We start from the raw sequence: 22,177 nt of genomic DNA, 5'->3' as shown, positions 1-22,177 counted from the left end.
TTTTCCTAGCTCTCATATTTCACTCCCATCTCCAAACGGGAATTCACAAGTATTTCCCTGGAGCACCAAATTGCTTGGTGCTACCCAGCACATTTCATGCCTGCAGAAGCAGAAGGGAACGGTTCCCTGAGGTCCCACCTAGCCAGGGGACATTCCTCCTCCAGCTCCCTTGGTTTGCCCTAATCTTTCCCTGGGGGTGTCCCTGGGATGTGGATTGGTCACCTTGGTTCTCCTGAGCCTTTGCTTAGGACAGAAGGGATTTCTGCAAATCTCTTCTTATAATGCCGCATCCCTGGCAGCATTCAAAGCCAGGTTGAATGGGGCTTGGAGCAACCTGGTCTAGTGGAAGGTGTCCCTGCCCATGGCATTGGGGGCTTTGGAACTGGATGAGCTTTAAGATCCCTTCCAACCTAAACCAGTCTAGGTTTCTGATTCTAATTCAGCTGGCTTTTAGCACTCGGAACCAGTGCTTAGAAGCTGGCCAGGCTTACCTGCAGACCTACACTTATGACATGCTAGTTGTGGTCTGTCTCTTGATTTTATTGACTAAATTCAGCTATTCCCCTCTTCTCCATTAATCTAACCAAAATTATGCTCTGGCTGGGCTGAAAGCCATATTTTTCCTTGTGTGTTGGTGTTCTGATGCGCAGATAGACACCACAACTAGTTAAAGTTGTAAAGTAGGTATGCTTTTATTCAGCGCTGAGGTGCATGGGGATAGCTCCTGCAAAGCATGCACCCCTCAGGGTTGTTCTCCCTTTACATTTATTCTCTTAAGGTATACATAGACATGAGGTTGCTCAATCCGCCTATACATTTATTATCTATCCCCGCTTCATATTATAATGAGCCAGAAGGTCCTTTGCACCTGCCCATGGGCAGGGGTCTCAGGATGAAGTAAATGAGTCTTCCTCCTGTGGGTAGGGGTCTTCAAGATGAAGTAAATGAGTCTTCCTCTTCTTAAACTTTACACCTTTTAACCTTCAGACATGGCCTTAGGGTCTGGTCGGCGCCCAGTCTGCTTCTCCCCCACTTCTCAGTAGGACCAAACACCTGTGCTTTTGTCATACCCTTATGGCTTGGTCGCCCAGTCTGCCTCTCCCAGGCTTACCAGCAGGACCAATCATCTGCTTTTGTCAGTAGAACTAGCATCTGCTTCTCCCCCTCCAGCAGTAATCAATGCCTTGGCAAGATGGCAATGGCAGGTATTTAGGACAGACAATACTTTTGTTTAAGCAAAGGAATTCCTTTAACTCCCTTGTACAATTTCTCTGTATTACCCCCCTGTACATTGGTTACCCATGTATCAGTTCCAACATGCAACAGTTGTTGGCTTCCAGCCCTGTGTTACTTTCCCTTTGCTCAAAGGAATGCAGAGTTTGGTAATTTCATTTGTACATCAGTGTGTGAGATTCATGGCTATTTTATCCAGAACTTTTGATAAGTGCTTTTAAAATCCTTATTTCCATGTGCTGTGCCAGATCTGTTCTGCTGGTCTCTTTGCTTCCCTGATGCATACTAATCATGATGGCTTTCTTAAAATGAAGGAAAAACTCTAGCAGGGGGGTTGTGTTAGCCCCGGACTGACACACTGATATCAGCTGCCTGCAGGCAGCATGGCCACACTGGTGGCACTCACTCACTGCAGGCAGCTGCTCTTTGTCCCCAGCGTCCATCTGCAAAGTCAGGATCCTGCTTCCCGGCACTGCATGCAGCATACTCATGGGTAAGTATTTGCACTATAATTAACTTTGTGTCTTCAAATGCTTCTTTGTTGGGGTCTAAGCTGCATATCCCGAAGCTCTTCTGCTTTTCTTCTGGCTGAGGACCGAGGTGGCGCTGCCAGAGCTCAGAGGTCTTCATATGGATTTCAGGGAGCAAGCTGCCAGCTTGCAGCAGAGAACCCCCTGGCCCCAGTGCTGCCTGGCAATCCCTGGGGTTGTGAAGTGTTGTTAACCTCAATAGTGGTAGCTGGCATCTCCTGGGATCCCATCATGGCTGCCTCTCCACCTCCAAGCTGCTCAGTGCCAGTGCTTTCCTGGCATGCGAGGTCCTGAGCAGTGCCAGGGAGCTGGGGGGAGGCAGGATCCCATGCCCTGGTGCCATCAGCAGTCTTCCATCTGGGGACAAGCTGTTTTTCCATCACTGCTTTACAGTAACAGCATCCACAAAACCTGAGCAGAAGCTTTGTGGACCACAAGGATGCGCTGGGGAACCTGCTCAGCACGAGAGAGGTCACAAACCTGGAGAGCTGCCATTGTTGCTCTAAGAACAGGACTTTGGCTGAAGTCACAGCCAGCCCCTGTTATAACAGCTGGAGGGTCCCAAGATAAGGCTCAGCGGGTGGATGGGTGGCGGCAGCTGGAGAAGGGCTGTGGGCAGTGTCATGGGAGCGCGCAAAGCTGTGGGGAGTCCCTTCCCATGGCTCCTGGCTGGCTCTGTTTAATGAGAAAAATATATCACTGCATTGGCAAAAAAGAGGAAAAAAATAAAAGAACCTAAGCCCGTGCCCCTAAAAAGTCATTAGACTGACAGCTGAAGAATGACACTGTGGGGTTTGCCTGTTGTCATCTCACTGTGGTGGCCCCATGGCACATCCATGTCTCTGCTTCCTCTCGCCGGGGTGCTGTAACCTGAAGCTGTACCTGTGGTGGCAGGAGCTCTCATCCTCTCTGAGCAGTGTCTAATCCAATTTCCCAACCTCTGGGTCAGTCCATTCCCATCCCTCATTCTGCTGTCTGGCTCTGTTTCAGGATCTTTGCATCCTTAGGATCTCTCATCCTCTCTGAGCAGTGTCTATTCCAATTTCCCAACCTCTGGATCAGTCCATTTCCATCCCTCATCCCGCTGCCTGGCTCTGTTTCAGGATCTTTGCATCCTTAGGACAGGGCAGCATGGGCAATCGTGTTGCTAGGAGGATCTGTGATTCTGACTATCTGGGTCTGGATTCTGAGACTGTTTCAAAGCTGTGGGACCTGAAGCCAATTCCCCCATCCCTTTGCAAAACTCCAGAAACGCCATGGCTTAGGGATGCTATCCCTTTGTCTTCCTCTCCCTCCACAAAGCTTCTTGGTTTCAGCTGAAGGAGACAGGTCCTGCTGTGTGGAACCATCCACCACTGCTGGGCTGGTTTAAATGTTGTCTCACCCTCTGAAGCACCCAGAATTAATGGACGTGTCTCAGGGTCAGAGGATGTGTGCTTCAGGCATTTAAGACTGCCTTCTCAAGGTGGACTCCAGAGAATAATTTTACTTTCTATTGCAGAAGTAGGTTTTGAACTGACACAAATAGAAATCAGACAGAAGCCAATGCTTTAAACAAGTTCTGGGTTATGAATCAAACACTGCTCACAACTAAGAGAGGAAATGTTCCGGGACATGGTGCTCTCAGCTCTCTAACCTCAGAGCAAGTTTGTGTGATTCCAGCAGCACAACTGGAAGGTGAAAATCATTTGTCCAAAACTGCACTGTCTTAGCCTCTTTGGATTTTTTTGACTCAAATGAGGGGAAAGGAGCTCACTCTCAGACAAGCCTATTGATTTAAGTACATGTAAATGTTAAAGGAGTATGTATCAGAAAACTGCACTCTTCAGGAAAAGTTGACTCTTCATCTCATTTTTATTTATTGTATCTAAATACTACTGATTTACGGAACGGAACTTCACCACTCACAAAGGTTTATAAAGCAGGTATGTTTATTGCGGCACCAGGTGCAAGGGGGATCGTTCCACCTAACTTGAACACCAAGAGCTCAACAAACTAGATATTTATTACACACAAACATACATATTCATTAGATTTCACAAGCATAGGAAGGGATTTCTCAGAAGAGATTATTACAATTAGCTCTAAGAACTCATTAGTACTATTCCCCTCCCCTCTATGCCTGCGTACTGCCATCTTGGGCTGAGGTCTTCTGGATGAACTAAGAGGTAGGTCTTCCTCACCATGCACTTTTCACCCTTGGCACAGTTTCCAAGGCTGGCAACTGCAAGTCTTTTAGAGACTAGTTGAAACAGGTTCTTGTCAGACATTCATCTTCTTGAGAGAAAAGGGTCCCTGATTTTAAACAATGTGTTTTGGTTACCTATTCTATTCTGGGTTATAGTTTAACCACAGGACTAGTAAGAACAAGAACATACCTGTTCCCTATACTAAGTTAAGACAAACAAGATATACTTTCAAAAACTTTTAACCCTTTCCTTAGTCCGTTACTATTCTTCACATCACTACAAATGAGCACTATTAGAGTATAAACACACAAAATGCTTGTTATAAAAAACAGCATTTGTTAAGGGTAAACTATCAGGGCCCTGCCCATTCTGACAAACTCTCGGCATGTAGAATTTCCCCCCACAAAACTATGAAATGGGATTGAAGACTGGCAGCTGCAGTGAGAGAAGGAAAGAGCTGCTCTAGCAGGGAATTCTGTTGAGTTCATGAGCAGTAGAGCAAAACACAAGGCGGGGGAGGGAGGGGAATTACAGAGGCAGCCTATTGGCTCAGTTCTTGATAAATCTAACTTCTGCCTGTTTCCAGTGATAATACTTTGTGATGTTGAGGTCACAATCATACTGATGCTCATGTTCCTAAGGAATCAGATCTGGATCGCCATTGCACTCTTGAAGGAAGGCAGTAGGTATGTTTGCCTGAGTTTGGGGACTATGTTTTGAATTTTATTAAATGATTATACTCATAATATACTGGAGTATACTCTTCTTGAGCTTCATCTTGCACTACCAAGGGCAGGAAGTTGGGTTGAAGTACAACACTGGATTTGTCGAGCCGTACAGATAGTATAAAGAATGCCAGTTCTCTGTCATTGAGGTTGTGCTTTTAAGGGCTTTCTCTTTTGCAGTAAGACATTTCTTATCTCCCAGCTCCCTGCCTTAAGAGTACATACACTGTTGTTGGCGCAGGAGTCACGGGCAACGCGGAGACTATCAATGTGATCACGCGATTGCCAAAATTTATTCAGATACAGTGCTCCTTTTATACCCTTACACCCTTAGGTTTCTTATGTAACAGCCTTGGATACTGAGCTCTAATTGGTTAGTCTAGAGGTTACTACCGTTTACAGAGCTAATGTTTATAACTTGTTATAATTGCAATTAAATACCTTACTCTAAAAATACAGTGGGAAACTACAACCTTGGCAGAGATCATTTTCTGCACATTTTCAGTGGAAAATTACAGAGGCCTAACAAGACAATTGACCTTGCTTATGCCTGCCAAGAATCTTCTTACTTTACAGTAATAAGGCTCAGGGTATTGGTATCGCTCACTACGTGACCTTGGCTCTTTAAGAATTCCCACAAATCCCCCTTTTTGTTTTTGAGCCATCCAGATACACTTTACAGCTTTTTCTGCTAGCAGTTCTCATTTCAACTGAACTGCTCCTCCAAGTCTTGGATTTACCCCCAGGTTACAAACTGCCCCAATACTTTTCTTTTTCCCACTCCTTGACTCCAGTGTCCATCCCGGCCATTCCACTGGGGGGGGGGGAGGGGGGGCACTGGGAGCCGAATTGGAGGGCAGCTTCATCTGAACATGGGTACCAAACTTTTTTTTAGAAGACGCTCACCCTGTTTTACGTGGCTACAAACGCTGGCCTGCTCGGCAGCACCTATAAATGCCTGCCTGGTTCAGTAATAAGTAATACAGTAATAAGGCTCAGGGTATCGGGATGTCCTGGTTTGAGCAGTAGCAGTCATTTTTCTCCTTCTTGGTAGCTGGTGCAGTGCTGTGTTTTGACTTTTGGGCTGAGAACGGTTGCTGATAGCAAGTATGTTTTGAGTTACTGCTCGGGTGCTTGGTTTGTCCAAGGCCTTTTCTGAGCTCATGCTCTGCAGGGGAAGGAAGGAGGCTGGGAGGAAGGAGAGACAGGACACCTGACCCAGGCTAGCCAAAGAGGTATTCCATACCATAGCACGTCATACCCAGGAGGTAACAGAGAGACCTGGAAGGGCTGGAGCTCTGGGGGGATGGAGGAGGTATCAGTCGGTGCTCGGTCAGGCAGGGTGGGGTGAGTTATGGGTCAGTGGCTGGTGAGATGTTGTATTCTCTTCACTTGTTGTTTGCTTTATCATTATTATTTGTAGGAGTAGCAGCAGTAGTGATTTGTGTTATACCTTAGCAATTAAACCGTTCTTATCTCAACCCGTGGGGGCTACATTCTTTGGATTCTCCTTCCTAACTCTCCGGGAGCTGGGGGAGCAAGGGGGGGAGTGAGTGAACGAGCTGTGCAGTTTGTTTTAAACCACGACACGGGATCGCTCACTATGTGGCTTTGGCTCTTTAAGAATTCCCACACACTGTTAGCGGCACCATGAATCCTCGGTGCAAGAAGGTGTGTGCCAAGTGTGGGACACTGTTAATAGGAGCATAAGACCTACAGCTGCCAGCTTTGCTCTGTCATTGGATTGTCTCCAGAGAGACACATACTGGTGGTAGAGGATTGGTGTTGTTTTGGCTGGGGCTTTTAATTTAGGAAAGACAATTCTTACGTCTCCAATCAGCCTTTTGTCTGGACATGCATAAATCTGCAGAGAAAAAAGGAGAATTCCATGACCAGACATTGTAATATGGTGTAGTCCAAGGCTCTTTTCACTTCTGAGTACAGAGGAAAGCAGAGCAGGATGTGAGAGTTGGAAGGCCTCTTCATTTTGTGTTTTCTGAAATTTGGATAGACTTCATTCACAGTGGTTCCTGGTTTATCCAGTGCTAACTCTTAGTTCTGGTTTGAGTTTGGTTTGGGTTCGTTTTAATGGGAATATAACAAAGGAGAAATGGACTTAACACACCCTTGGATTTCATTGCAAATAGGCTAAGGTCTCATAGGCCTCGGAAGTAGGGCTCTGTTAGAGCACATGGAGTTAGCTCTGAGTTTATCTGTGTGCACTTGCTTGTAGTTTTCTGCCCTCTGTTGTTGATGTTATGGTTCTCAGAAATCAGGATTTTTGTAATGGGATTAGGAAATACTGAAGTTCCACATTCAGCCAGGTACCTGGTTTTTGTTTTATGCTACTGTGCAGTTAAAGCATAGCAATTAATTTTGGCAGCACTGAATTACTCTCTTTAGGTCCTATTCATTAAAATCCAGGAACACTTTTAATGCTCTGCAACACTTTTGTTCACAACCTTGACAGGTAGAAGGATTTCAGGAAGTTCATAAGGTTCCTGCTGAGAAGTGATAGCATTCTGTAGTTTTTCAGTAGCACAGAAAGGTCACTTGAGGGTGATGTTTTTACTCTCATGCATAATGTATGAGGTGAAGCTCTGTGTGCAATTACTGTAAACCTAACAGACCATGCCCTGTATTTGGGAAGATGCAAAACAAGCTGCTAATGGGAAATCAAATTACATTTTTCAATACCTTTTAACTACTCTTTCAAAAATCTCACAATTGTCTTGAAATCCATATGGTATGTTACTCCATCCATGGTGTCAGTGGTAACCAAGAGGCCTACCATGAGCTGCTGAACACTGCTAATATGTAGTGGCTGTTTCTGCTGTGTGCCTCTTACTGGACTTCTACATCTCTAGACTCAGACAGAAATCGATGTGTTGCTCTTCACCTCCTGATTGCTCACGATGGTTCCCTTGTGCTCTCCCCATCATTTACTAGTTTAGCAGCAGGAACTGGGTAACTTTGCTTTTACATTTTGGAAACTGCGTCCTGTCAAACGCATAGCATCAGAAATGCCACAAGTCAATCCTGTAGGAAATACTAAGAGACAAAAAGGCTTGTGATAAGCTTACAGGGTCACTGGAAAGACAATTTAGAGTAACAGAAGAGGTAGGTGGCCAGAATGTGAAGAGAACCAACCTGTAAGCTTCAGTGAACAAACCCCTGCTCTCTGCAGTCCCATCCCATGAGATAACCCACCTAGAGGTGTTCACCTCTGAGGTTACTGTGGCCAGTTTACCCAGCAGGGCAGTATCCACTATCTTGCAGAGGGGAGTCCCTGGAGGAATAGGAACCGGCATGCCCAAGTTCCTGCCAACAGTGAAAGGCCATTCTTCTTTCTGCCTGCCAACAGCCAAAGGTGAGCACCATTCATTTAGGGCCCATGCAAGGAAAGTCACATAGTCACAGGAAGGTGTTAGCACATCCTGGCATTACAAAGACAGACTGAATGTCAGGCCCCAAAATAGTCAGTACTTAAGGCAGGAAAGGGGCTGGGAACAGTGTCCTCAAATGCAAAGTAGCAATAGGTAATTTCAAGTGTGTAGATGCCAGAGGGAAGAGCATATAAACTGAGCAGGGTGGGACAAGGAAATAAAGGGTAATGTCTGCAGCAAGAAGATGTGATTGAAATGGGTCTGTGGCCTGGAAAGAGCTGGATCTGTGAAGCAGTAATGGAGAAGGAGGAAGTAGAAGACAGGCTGGAACATGGCAAATTGATAATGTTGATTGTAGTGCTGCCGATAAAAGTGGAGTGGTAGAAATGACAAAGTGAAGATGTAAAGACATCTGAAAAGAGAACCTGCAGTATTCTGAGATCCCAGCTCTAGATTATGCTACCACTACCACCAAGTAGCTCAGAGTTAAAAGGATGAAGAAGACTGATAAAAAGCTTGTTTTTTAAATTGCTGCAGTTTACTGACATGTTTTGTTTCTTTCACAGGGCTATTGGCTATATAATGTCTATATTGTTCTACCCAGTCGTCATCTTCATACTCGTTGCAGTTGTATTTTCTACAGGGCTGTGACAGCTGTGTATCCTTCTGTCTGTGTACCTCTCTGAAGGAGCAGTCTTCTGGTCTACAAGACCAGATAATTCTCTGCTGTTTCACCTTAGCCAAACCAGCGTTAAAAAGGCTATTTGGTCACTTGGCACTTGATGCACTCGTGCACTCTTCATCACTGGTCATTTGCATGTGATGTACCAACTGGACAGTGAATTTAATTTCATTAAAAAGAACTGTACTAAAATCCATGCCAAGGCAGAGGATCATACAGAGTCTTTCATACTACATGAGGTTGGCCTCAAGGAGTGAAAAAGGAACCTCAGCAATTGTGAGATATACAGGAATGATTCGTGTCAGGAATTTAGACATCCTTGTCGCCATTGCACTTGGTGTGAAACCAGCCCTCCTTTGTGACCGTGATTATCATAAGTACTCCTGTCAATAAGGAGAAACAAAGGGGATAATCTCTCCTAATCAATCGCTTTGTTTTTCAAAGGGGACTTCCGTTTAACGGTTTGACTGGCCTAAGGAGGTTAGGTAACCAAGACATACATTTTGTTACAGGATGTTGCAAACTTGGGTACTAGGCAAATAACCATATAAGGTATAGAACAAAATGTTAAGACTACGTTAAGCTTGTAAGCATTTTTCTGTTAATACATTACTAAGAAAATTCAACAACGTCTTCACCGGAGAAAGACCCCAGCAAACAAGAAAAGAACAAAGGAAGGGGCCACGTCGACATTTGGGTAAAGAAGACAACAGGATTGGCTAAAACCCAAGACTGAGAAGTATAAGAGACTGTACTCCAAAGATCCCGGTGTGCGTTGCTGGTGGAGCGGAGACTCCCCTGCGCACCCAGTGCTGTTTTGCTTATTGCCTCTCTTAAATTTCTAATCAATTGTGAATAAAATCGATTGGGACAAAACCCGGTTTGCGGTAAATTTTTATAACAGCAATGAGTGAATATGCCCTTTCTTGGCTGTATGCTCTATAGACCTGATGTTAATGGTTGCTTAGTTAGCTTGGGTGGGTTCCATGTGTCTTTTGTTCAGAAAAACGTAGGAAAGGAGTGAGAGAAAATAGAGTGCCCCGAGTCCTCTAAATTGCCTGACAGCAACCACTGTCTGCTCCTGGAAAGGAAAGGCTTTGGTAAACTGTCAGAAAGGGGACAGTCACTTTTTGAAAACAAATTGTTCTTTCTCATGCAAAGAGGGTCAATTATTGCTGTACAGGACAGTGTTGATTTATCTTTATGCTCTGTGTGAAATACGAATTCACTCCTCTAAACAAGATAACAAGTATTTATTGAGGGACAAAGTCAATAAAGCAAAAGCAAACAGTGTTAGGCACGTGACCGTAGCCAGAGGCGCAAATGATTAGTATTTGTTACAGGTTTATATACTTCCACAATTCCATTAGTCACATACATATTCATAATTCCTGCGTATAGGCAGGGAACATTATAACTATGTCCAGTAATTTATTATCATAAGTCTCCTCCTCTTGGCATCTGCGCACTGCTCTTCAATAATTGTGGGCAGGGGTCCTGAGGATGAAGTAAGCAGTCTTCCTCATGTGAGTAGGGGTCTTCAAGATGAAGTAAGCAGTCTTCCTCACAGTGTACTTTTCACCTTTGGCACAGTTGAACACCCCAGTAATCACACAACTCGCTAAAACCAGCCAGATCTGTAATTATTCTGATAACTAGCAAAGATTTAAAACAGTGTGACTTTCCTGCAAAATTTATTGCAGGATGAGCAGACAAGGAGTATCCCAAGCTAGCAGATGTTTGGGAGGCTCTGTCTCTAAACTAACTGATAAGTAGAAGGATGGTGTGAAATAATTCATTCATGTTTACTGGGGTCACTAAATCTTGTTATCTCACCACAGACTTACAACACAAACATTGTTCTTTAAAACTAAAGATACTTTAGAGGACTTGTGTGAAACAATTAACTCACCTTTAGTGGGGCCACTAAATCCCACAGGCTAACAACATAAACATTGTTCTCTTTCGACAACCTAAGTTAAGCTTAAAAGTACTTTAACTCTGTATTTTACAGGCACTAGCTTTTCTTATATCAAGCAAGCAAACCACCTCTCCCTTCTCTTTACCTTTACAGATTCTTCTACTATGAGACTCCATTTTGCTCATCTTGTGTCTTTATCGAGCTTTGGTTTTGTTACTATAAACTTGTATAGTTATATCCACATAACCACACCTATGATTTGCAAAAACCAATACATTTATGTGTTTATCACATGTGTCTACTTCCACCAAAATCCAAACTCTCAAAGAACTACTACTGCATAATGTGCCTTGTCAGAGGTGGATGTGCAGGAGAGACTGAGTCAACTTTCAAAGTTATTCCCCTTTCCCATCCCCCATCCCCAACGGCAGAGCTGGATATTGCCGGACGGGAGAGACGGGCAGGCTCCCAGAGATGAGAAACAGGATCAAGTGAAGGCGTATGGTAAAGGAGAGTGGGAGGAAGGGACGGGGAGACCGAGACCAGAACCAGAGAGAGAACGGGAAGGAGAATACAAAAAGAAGTGGGGTGGGGACAGGAGGGAGGGGGGAAAGAGGGGTGCGGGGCCAGTGGGAGGAGTGCATTTCTGTGCAGGGAGGGCGAGAGATAGGTAGATTAGATAGATAGATAGATATATAGATAGATAGGAAAAAATGAATGAATAAATAAAATTTAAAAAAATAGAAAAATTAAAAAAAAATGGATTCAGTAAAAAGAAAGTAATGGATGTAGGAATTAAAGGATGAATTCACAAATGCATGAATCCATGAACGAATCATTCACCAAATCATTAACAAATCGATTGGATGGATGGATGCAGTGCAGGCCTGAATGTGCGGGGGGGTAGGGAGGGAGCGAAGGGCTGGAGGCCAGCTCGATGCCACAGACCAGTGAAGTAGATACTGGGAAAAGATAAAAAAAAAAAGCAGAGGCCAGATCTACCACTGCCACTGCCCCCCCCCCCAGTCAGCCAGGGGAGGCCAGGTCTACCTGAAGGGAGGGGGGGGGGTGTGTGTGTGAAATACAAGCTCACTCCTCTAATTGAGATAACAGGATTTTATTGAGGGACAAAGTCAATAAAGCAAAATCAACGCGCTGGATGCGTGACCGTAGCCAGAGGTGCACTGATTAGCATTTGTTACAGGTTTATATACTTTCACTATTGCATTAGCCATATACATATTCATAATTCCTACGTATAGGCGGAGAATATTAGAACTAGCTCCAGGAACTTATTATCATAAGTCTCCTCTTGGCGTCTGCGCACTGCTCTCCGGTGATTGTGGGCAGAGGTCTTCAAGATGAAGTAAGCAGTCTTCCTCGTGCTGTACTTTTCACCTTTGGCACAGTTGGATGCCCCAGTAATCACACAATTCGCTAAAACCAGCCATATCTGTAATTTTTCTGATAGCTGGCAAAGTTTTAGAACAGTGTGACCTTCATACAAAATTTATTGAAAGCAAAACAGGACAGGCAGACAAGGAGTATCCGAAGTTAGCAGATGTTCAGGAGGCACTGTCTCCAAACTAACTGATAAGGATGGTGTGAAATAATTCACTCATGTTTAGTGGGGCCACCAAATCCTGTTATCTCACCACAGACTTACAACACAAACATTGTTCTTTATCTTCGACCTAAGTTAAGCTAAAAGTACTTTAACCTTGTTTTCCAGGCACTAGCTTTCCTCATATCAATTCCCTCCCCCCCCCCCCTTTCTTTTACCTTTACAAATTCTTTTGCTATGTGACTCCATTTTGCTCAAGAGTTCTGGTCATTTTCAACTTGTTGTCTAATCTTGTGTCATTAAAGAGCTTTGTTTCTGTTATGGCGAACTCATATTGCTATCCACATAGCAACACCTATGATTTACGAAAGCCAATACATTTATGTGTTTATCAAAAAAGTATCGATCGATGTGTCCTGCAGTTCACATCAATTCTCGCAGCTAGCTGCGTTCTTCATCGACGTACGAGCCGAGTGATCCACCGCTAAGAGTTGTCTGCCTTTCGGCACCGCCCCGCGCGCACCGGAGTGCCGGGACATCTCGCCAAAAGCGGCCCCTTCTCTGAGGAGGGCTTCGCCGCCTACTCGCCCGCCTGACGCAGGACGAACGGATGGGACGACGAGAGCCTCGCCTCGGCTGACTGTACGAGCACACACGGAGAAAGTGGTGGTAGAGAACGGGGGAAAAAAAACTCCGAACGGCAAGGGCGGGGAGCCCGCGCTCCCGACGGACCTGGCAAACGCATCTTGCTCGCTTCGGAGGCCGCTCAGGCACCCGGGCTCGGCACAGTCTTCACACGGAGGCGAAGGCGCGCCCGACCGCGCCGCCCACCCGCTTCGTTCGTTTGGGACACAGATAATGCCGCTTTGCGGGAGCGGCAGCGGGGCACCCCACCGGACCCGCGCGCGCCTCCTCCGGCTTACGGCAGCCGGCGCCCCCCAGTGCCCCGGGGCTTACCCCGCCGGAACCTCCGCGGCTCCACCGCCGCGCCAGAGAAGCGGCAACCACCGGAGCCCCGGCTGGCGCGGAATGCCGCCCGTGGTGCCGCCGGACGGCACCGTCCACGTCACCTGGCCGGCAGCCGCCGCCGCCTGTCACCTCTGCTCCTTGTCACGAGCACGCGCCGGGCACGAAGGCAGGCGGCGCTGTGCCGGGGGGCAGCGCTCGCTCTCCCCGTTTCCACGCAGAGACCAAGAGTGAGCCGCCATGGCTGCCCGCCCCTCCTGCCCGGCTCGGCCGGGGAGGGCAGCGAGGTGCCATGCTTGATCTCGTGCTCACCAACAGGGAGGGGCTGGATGGAAATATGACATTCCAGGGCAGCCTTGGTTGTAGCGATCATGAGATGGTCGAGTTCGAGGTCCTCAGGACAGTGAGAAAAACGTGCAGCACGCTCACTGCCCTGGACTTTGGCCTCTTCAGGAACCTGCTCAGTAAGGTTCTATGGGATATAGCCCTAGATGGCAGGGGGGCCCAAGACTGCTGGTTGATGTTCAAGGATCACCTGCTCCAAGCTCAGAAGTGTTGTATCCCGACTAGAAGGAGGTGCAGCAGTAGGGACAGAAGACCTCCATGGATGGATAAGGAGTTGCTGAGGAAACTTAGAGGAAAAAAAGAGGCTTATAAAAGGTGGAAGGACAGGCAGACTGGGAAGAATACAGAAAGACTGAAAGATGGGTATTCTGCAGCTTGGTTGAGGTGAACTTGCCCCTCTACTCTGCTCTCGTGAAACCTCACTTGGAGTATTGTGTACAGTTCTGGTGTCCTCAAAATAAAAAGGACATGAAACTGTTGGAGCAGGTCCAGAGGACCACGAGGATGATCCCGTATGAAGACAGGCTGAGAAAGTTGGGGTTATTCATCCTGGAGAAGAGAAGGCTGCGTGGAGACCTCATAGCAGCCTTCCAGTATCTGAAGGGGGCCTATAGGGATGCTGGAGAGGGACTCTTCACTAGGGACTGTAGTGATAGGACAAGGGGTAATGGGTTAAAACTTAAACAGGGAAAATTTCTATTAGATATAGGAAAAAAGTTTTTTACTCTCAGGGTGGTGAGGTACTGGAATGGGTTGCCCAAGGAAGTTGTGAATGCTCCATCCCTGGCAGCGTTCAAAGCCAGGTTGGACAGAGCCTTGAGTGACATGGTGTCCTTGTGTGTGAGGTGTCCCTGCCCATGGCAGGGGTTTTGGAACTAGATGATCTTAAGGTCCTTTCCAATCCTAACTATTGCATGACCTATGTGAAGCCTGCAGCCCATTTTCACACGCATGTGTTACTGGCTGTGCCCATTGCCACTGACCACTACTAGCAAATGTGTTGTTGCCACCACTGACACAGAGACACAGCTCAGCCAAAACAGAGCTAAAGCTGATTGTGCGGCTGTTCCGAGCATGGCACTAGGTGAGACCCCAGGGAGAGATGGGATTGCTCTGAGAAGTATTTGCCTTGCAAAGCCCCCTTGAAGTGAAAAAGCACAACCAGCATCACCTGTTTCCAAATGGAGAAGCAGCCTTTGAAGGATGGCTTGCTAAAAAATAATGCTGTACACACAGCTCAGTTTCCAGATCAGTCTGTGACTCTGGAAGAAAATGTGGTTTTTTTCTTTCCATCTTGCATCAGCTAGTAAGCTCTTCTGCTAGTAGAGTGTTTGTGGGGGTTTGTATTTTTTTTTTTGTTTAACACCTCTGTGAAGTTTTAACAACTAGCACAGACAGTTTACAAAGCTGTCCCTGGGGAGGGGATGAAGCAAACACTATGCAGTCATGGTTTTTCCTAAATAATAAAGAAATCCGCTACTGACTGCCGGCATTGCTGGAGCCAGCTCTTCTCCAGCACACCAGCTCTAGGGCAAGGTTACTGCCACAGCTGCTGATTTATCCTCCACCCCTTGCACTCCTCATGTCCCAGCATGTCTTGCAATGCCCTTAAGTATTTTAACATCAGATCGCTTCTGACTGTAAGAAGGAAAACAGGACCAACAGACAGAGCGATGAGCTGCACCAGCTCTGCAGTTTGTTGCCACAGGCCAGGCCATGAGAACAGCAGAGGTGGCTCACCCAAAGGTTTGTTTAAGTTCCCCAAGTGCCTTATTCCTGGTTTTCTGGGAACAATAGGAAAGCAGAGGGCTCCCACACCTGCTTTTACTGAATTATGTCTCCTCCTGGCCTCACACAGTCCAATATCCCCTCCTGATCTCACCTGCAGCCTCTGTTGACCACTACCATGACATCTGCTGCAACTGACTAGCAATTCCCCTTATGAAGTTGTCCAAATTGGCCATTTTCACTGCAGTTGTGTGAAATATCACTCAGGAAAATGACCCCAGTATGTTCACAGCCAGGCCAGGCTGTTCCAACTCTCTCAATAGAAATTATGCTTAATGCCAGGGAGACACCCACATCTCTCACACCAACTGCTCAAGGCTCCTGCAAATTCAAATTTCAAGAAAACCCAGGCATTTTTTGGTGCACCCATTCCATTTTACTACATAGCTAAGTATGATGAATGTCATCAAAACCACAGCATTAGGGAGGCAGCAAGAAATCTAGCTGTTTTCCACCTGAAAGCACCATAATTACAGTAGCTAGAGAAGAGGCAGGAGCAACTCTGAAGCAAACACAAGAGGTGCCAGGCAGCCCAGAAGAACAGGCGAGGAATTAATGTTTGTAAGGATCTGATTGTGGAACAGCACTGTGCAAACAGAAAAGGTGTTTGGCTAAGGATAGCTTCACTGTGAGCATAACTCCCCTTGTTTCCTTTGGGGAAGTTCAACACTCAAGCTAAGACATGAATCCAACTAAAGGCCTTCAGCTTTCCCTGCTTTTATCCCAGCTGCTCTTACCAGTTGATCAGTGTCACAGAGATAACTGCCCTCTGGTATATGCCCAACAGCTGTCTTCTCAGCAGCACATACACCAAGTGTGGTACCAAGAGCAGGACTGCTGTGAGGGAGACTGTCACAAAGGCATTTCCACCTCCAAGTGGCCCAGCTGAGCTGTTCCAATCCACCAACCTCCCATCTGCACTATTTGCATAGAGATGAAAAGGATGGACCCTGAGCTTCCACAGCCTACTTCTCACTCCTGCCTGGCTCCCTGGTCCACAGCACCCAGAAACACACCTATGTAAGGTTTCTTAAATCCAAAACAACTTCAAAACCCACTGACTGCAAAGGATGGTAGAGTTCTCCAGCTTCTGCACAAAGAGGTTCAGCTGAACTGGGGAATCCCACCCACTCTGGATTCATGTTGTTCAGGACACTGCTGCAGAAAAGCTGATTGACTTAAGAACCAGTGTGGGAGCAACGGCCTTGGAGCAGAAAGCCAACTGCAACTCCTGCCAGTTCACTCAGAACAAGAGCTTCCCCTCATCCTCTGCATTCATAGGACGCTGGCTTACACCTCTCCTGGATGGCAGGTTGAGGAAGGGTCTGGCTGGGTAGTGCAGAAACTGCTTAATGGAATGGGAACAATTATGAATGGCACAAGCCAAGATAAAAAAACGCATTCAGAATATCTTTAATCATGCAACACCAAAAATTCTTTACAGTGTCATGGCAATCTACACTTTACCATCTGCTTGAATTTTGTTGTGCCCCATTTCTCAAATACAGAATAAAAATAACATTTTAAAACAGAACACATGGCTCTTTCTATAAGACTTCATTGCTTCAAGTGAGTATTTTTTGCCTGTTAGTCTTGTGCAAACTTCTTAGATCACCAGAATTCATTCTTTCCATAAAAATTTTAAAGATAAGGCTCTCTCCTCCCTACCCTTAGACCTTCATTATGCTCTGTCCTGGGTTCAGCTGTAACAGTTATTTTTCTCCTTAGTAGCTGGTGCAGTGCTGTGTTTTCGACTTTAGTCTGAGAACAGTGCTGATAACACAACTATGTTTTTAGTTGTTGCTAAGTAATGTCTACTCCAATCAAGGACTTTCTCAGTCTCAGGCTCTGCCAGGAGGAGGGGAAGTTGGGAGGAAGCAGAGACAGGACACCTGACCCAAACTAGCCAAAGTGATATTCCATACCACAGCACGTCATGCCCAGTATGGAAACTGGGGGGAGTTACCCAGAAGGCCCAGATCACTGCTTGGGTCAGGCTAGGTATTGGTTGGTGGGTGATGAGCAATTATATTGGGCATCACTTGTGTTTATTGTTTTTTTCCCTTTCCCCTTTTAGTTTTATATTCTCACCCCTTGTTATTTCCTTTATCATTATTATTATTGGTGGTAGGAGTAGTGGTTTTGTATTACACCTTAGTTACTAGACTGTTCACATCTCAACCTGTGGGATTTACATTCTTTTGATTCTCCTCCCCATCCCTCTGGGAGCAGGGGGAGGAGGGGGGGAGTGAGCGAGCGGCTACGTGGTTCTGAGTTACTGGCTGGGCTTAAACCATGACAGTTACTAGGTGTGCCTTCTGGTTTAGAATGGCAGCCTTTCTTACAGAAATGGAAAGTTGGGTGGGGGTGGAATATAATGAGTTATTTTAGGAGTATCTGAGTGTATTAACATTGCGAGGTTAGCTAGAAAGATTCCATTTGGGGCAGAAGGATGCATCAAGCATCCATCAGGGCTTTGGAAGATACTCTGCATTACATTACACATGGAGGGATTTCATTATGGACCATCAAGGAAATTGTTGCTACGGAAGACAGAAGAGACGATCTTCCCAGTGGAATTAATAGCGCCTTCACTATCTGAGCTGGACTCTGAATCACTGCTGCCTGAGTAGGTGCCCAAGCCAGGCAGGATCCCAATGCACACGGCTGCTGAGGAACAGTGGACTGTGGAGCCTCCCACTGAGCTGCTCCACAAGGGAACACAGGATGGTTTTTCTGAAAGAGAGGTACCACAGTCAAAAAAAGAGTACACAGGGAAAAGGCTTTTAATCAGCCTTGTGTCAGCTACCTGCTATTGCCACAGCAGTGAATGACTGCAGGATTTAATTAAAGCATAAGGCAGCTTTATGTTGCAATGAAGCTATTCTGACAGGAAGGACTTGCTACCTCAGGGTATTTTTTTTTTCTTTTCTCATCACTAGTTTCAGTCCAACTCTATGCTGGCATTACAGATTTTCATTCTGAAGTTGTCAGTTTGATGCTTGTCAAGTACCAAACCCACTAAATAAGAATAAATAGCTCTGCTTTGTGTAACTGAGTATTTAACAGCAAAGTTGGGGAAAAGCTTTATTCTGCCACTCAGTATCTCCCATCTTCCACAGCTAATTATTTCTAGTGTTCTGAAAGTTTACTGAACAGAAGGAGATTCAGGAAGCGCCTTGGGTTGCTATTATACAATTGCAGCTCATCCTATTTGTGTCAGAGAATCCTGACAGGAAGTCAACTGCAGCCCTGACAACTAAGACTGAAATGCAACTTAATTTTGCTTCTAGTTCCCCATAATTTTCTGAAACAAATTAGTTTCAGGATGGAAAAGATCACTTCATCGCATGGAAAGCTAATAGTAGATATATACAAATACATCAAATGCTGCTGTGAAGAGGAAGGGTTGATATGTTCTCCATGTCTCCTCTTGGCAGAACAAGCATTAGGCTCAAAATGCAGCCAATGAGACTCTTATTAGTTATCAGGTAGAACTCCTTAAGGGTAAAATAAGTTATGCAATAGAATAAACTGCCTAAGGAGGATGCACAATCTCTATCTGTGGAGATTTAAGAGAAGCTTAGACAAATACCCATCAGGAATAACTTAGGCAGGGGACAGACTGATGACCTGTAGAGGTTCCCTCAAGCCCTATTTTCTATGAAGACTGATGTTAGTACCTATAGTTACAATTTCTGCTGCTTTAAGAGAGAACATGCCAACTGTGATCTGTGCTGTCTTGCATAATGAAGGATCAGACAAACCCTCTATCAGATTTAACACCAAGTCAGTTGCTGACAGCCAGCTTGTCACATGCAGAAATCAGGACATACCTTGATTCTTTTCATCATGATCAGTATCTAGTTTCAACCTCTTCACACTGTTACCATCATCTGAACTGTGGACAAAATAAGAAAGTGTCTTGTTCACAGAATCACAGAATCCCAAGGGTTGGAAGGGACCTCGAAAGATCATCTAGCCCAACCCCCCTGCAAGAGCAGGGTAACCTAGAGTACATCACACAGGAACTTGTCCAGGTGGGCCTTGAATATCTCCAATGTAGGAGACTCCACAACCCCCCTGGGCAACCTGTTCCAGTGTTCTGTCACTTTTACAGTAAAGAAGTTCTTCCTGATGTTAACATGGAACCTCCTATGCTGCAGTTTACACCCATTGCCCCTTGTCCTGTCACTGGATATCACTGAAGAAACCCTAGCTCCATCATCCTGACACCCACCCTTTACATATTTATAAACACCGATGAGGTCACCCCTCAGTCTCCTCTTCTCCAAGCTAAAGAGACCCAGCTCCCTCAGCCTCTCCTCATAAGGGAGGTGTTCCACTCCTTTAATCATCTTTGTGGCTCTGCACTGGACTCTTTCAAGCAATTCCCTGTCGTTCTTGAACTGAGGGGCCCAGAACTGGACACAATACTCCAGATGCGGCCTCACCAAGGCAGAGTAGGGGGGGAGGAGAACCTCTCTTGCCCTACTAACCACACCCTTTCTAATGCACACTAGGATGCCATTTGCCTTCTTGGCCACAAGGGCACATTGATGGCTCATGGTCATCCTCCTATCCACCAGGACCCCCAGGTCCCTTTCCCCTACACTACTTTCCAGCAGGTCAACCCCCAGCCTGTACTGGTACATGGGGTTGTTCTTCCCCAGATGCAAGACTCTACACTTGCCCTTGTTGAATTTCATCAAGTTTCTCCCCACCCAACTCTCCAGCCTGTCCAGGTTTCGCTGAATGGCAACACAGCCTTCTGGTGTGTCAACCACTCCTCCCAATTTAGTGTCATCAGCTAACTTGCTGAAGGTACACTCAGTTCCCTCATCCAGGTCGTTGATGAAAATATTAAACAGCACTGGTCCCAGCACCGACCCCTGAGGGACTCCACTAGTCACAGACCTCCAGCTAGATTCTGCCCCATTGACTACAAATCTCTGCCTTCTTCCTTTCAACCAGTTCTTGATCCACCTCACTTCCCGATCATCAAGCCCACACTTCCTTAGCTTACTGTAAAGTTAAAGTTACATCTTTGCCTCAAATGCTATAACAAATGCCAGTGGGATCCCCTGATGACCATCACCACTTCTAACTGCTATTAAGTGGAGCTCTTTGGGGTACATGCAGGATCCAAGACAGAGCCAACACCTACATTGCAAGTAGGTTAACCTGGGAAACAGACACACTTGGACTCCAGGAGTCCAAGTTAGACCTCTTGCACAGCAACCCAGAGCTGCCTATTCAGCTGGAAGTACCTCAAAGGAGATCAAAATGATGACCTGAGTGTTGGGGGTCGAGCATGGGCGCTTGAACAGGCCTACAGCAAGCTGTGAGAAAGTGAACCTCTGACCCCAGGCTAAAAGAAGAAGCGTCAAGATCAGCAAAACAGGAACACAATAACAAGATGCCAGAAGCATGATGTAACGCTAAGCTGAAGCGAAGGTGTGAAACCAATCAGGAGAGGCAAAGTGGAGCGTGTACCTCTCGTGGGCAAAGTGAAGCAGCCAATCAAGTAATGCGTGATCGCGTGTAAGACAGTATATTAAGAGCAGCCTTGTAATCAATAAACGGAGCATTTTGTGAACCTACATCGTATCGGTGTTTTCTCCCCTCCACCTGGCCGCGGCACCTGAGCTTAGGTACCCCACATGCCCACAGGCTTGCTCATGTGGATAATTACCATGGTTGCTGATGCAACACCCATGTCTCTTCCCTTCTACAGTTTCAGTTTCTTTTTATGCCCCCCTTGCATGTTCCCAATCTTAAGCCATCCACATAAACAAATGCTTCCCAGCTTCAGCTGTGATAAACTAAAGTAATGAAGTATGAGCATCCTTATGCATTAACTCTTTTCTGTTCCTGTCAGAGCATACAATAAAGATAAAAGGTTTTAATAATAATACATCCTTTACAGGAAACTACAAAGCTCAGAGAGCAGATATTGATCTCATGCTACACTTGGTTTTGGACAGTTTGCAATAAAAGATAACAAAAATATAAGACTGCAAAACAAATCTGTGATGGCACTGACATGTCAGTTAAGCTGCTCTCTTCAAATCGATGCCATCTGCAGACTTCAGATGTGCCATTAAGCACATGCCAACTCCTTCTCTACATTCTACTGTGTTAAGTCCTAGTAGTTATAAGAAAAAAAAATCCCACCCAACCCTCCCCCCCAAAAAAAAACAACAAGAAACCAAACACACTCCAAAACATTGTTGGCTGCTTGTTATCAGTTCAAGGCTTTTCTTCTCTGTCTTCCAAAAACCCAAACAACTACCCAACCCTACAAACATAAGGTGGTAGAAGTACTTACTTCAGTTTTCAGACATGCTATTACTGCTGTATTGGTAGCTAAACATCACCCTACAAGATAAGCTTCTAAAATAATCTCTAATTCTCTGGGACAAAAACACTGACTGAATTTTGAGATGTCAGTAATCATCTTAAGTATTAGATGACTCATCTGTGGGAAATAACCCTGGTCCCACATTGCCTAGTTTCTCCATAACCTGTAGCACACCAGCAATTGCGTTTGCAGACCATGATCAAAACAGCAAACAGGTCACAAACATAGCTACCATCTCCCTGGGATGGAAAGAGTGCTGATGTATCAGTGCAAATCAGTGAGGAACAAGGGAAGTTTGCCTGATACCGTCAAGATCAAATTGGTACACCAAGCTCCTCTCTTGTAACCTCTGTCTCCCCCATGCTGCCCCCAGCAGCAATTAAAACATAGATAAAAATCAGCTGATACACTATGCAAACCTGAATGAAACCACACAAGTGAGGTGACACTGACATCTATAAATTGAGATGTAAAATAGATTCCC

General features: G+C 45.7%; 1 protein-coding gene across 7 annotated transcripts in view; it reads right to left on the bottom strand.

Annotated features, from left to right (window-relative positions):
* Positions 1 to 1,262: 1,262 nt before the first annotated feature.
* LOC117438241 (PSME3-interacting protein-like) overlaps positions 1,263 to 22,177 on the bottom strand; it is a 45,864-nt gene continuing 24,949 nt past the window's right edge. For 6 of the 7 annotated variants that reach the window (XM_034073753.1, XM_034073758.1, XM_034073757.1 and 3 more), the window contains 2 exons: positions 19,166 to 19,230; positions 17,520 to 18,065 (listed from right to left, as the gene is read on the bottom strand). In XM_034073753.1, coding sequence (XP_033929644.1) covers positions 17,848 to 18,065; positions 19,166 to 19,230 — 283 coding nt within the window. In that variant the 3' untranslated portion in view covers positions 17,520 to 17,847. Of the gene's footprint in view, positions 2,439 to 17,519; positions 18,066 to 19,165; positions 19,231 to 22,177 lie in introns of those variants that run through there. The other variant, XM_034073759.1, reaches the window with a different exon arrangement.

The sequence above is a fragment of the Melopsittacus undulatus genome (assembly GCF_012275295.1).
Source record: "Melopsittacus undulatus isolate bMelUnd1 chromosome W unlocalized genomic scaffold, bMelUnd1.mat.Z SUPER_W_unloc_3, whole genome shotgun sequence".
NCBI lineage: Eukaryota > Metazoa > Chordata > Aves > Psittaciformes > Psittaculidae > Melopsittacus > Melopsittacus undulatus.
This window is presented reverse-complemented; position numbering and strand designations above follow the sequence as displayed.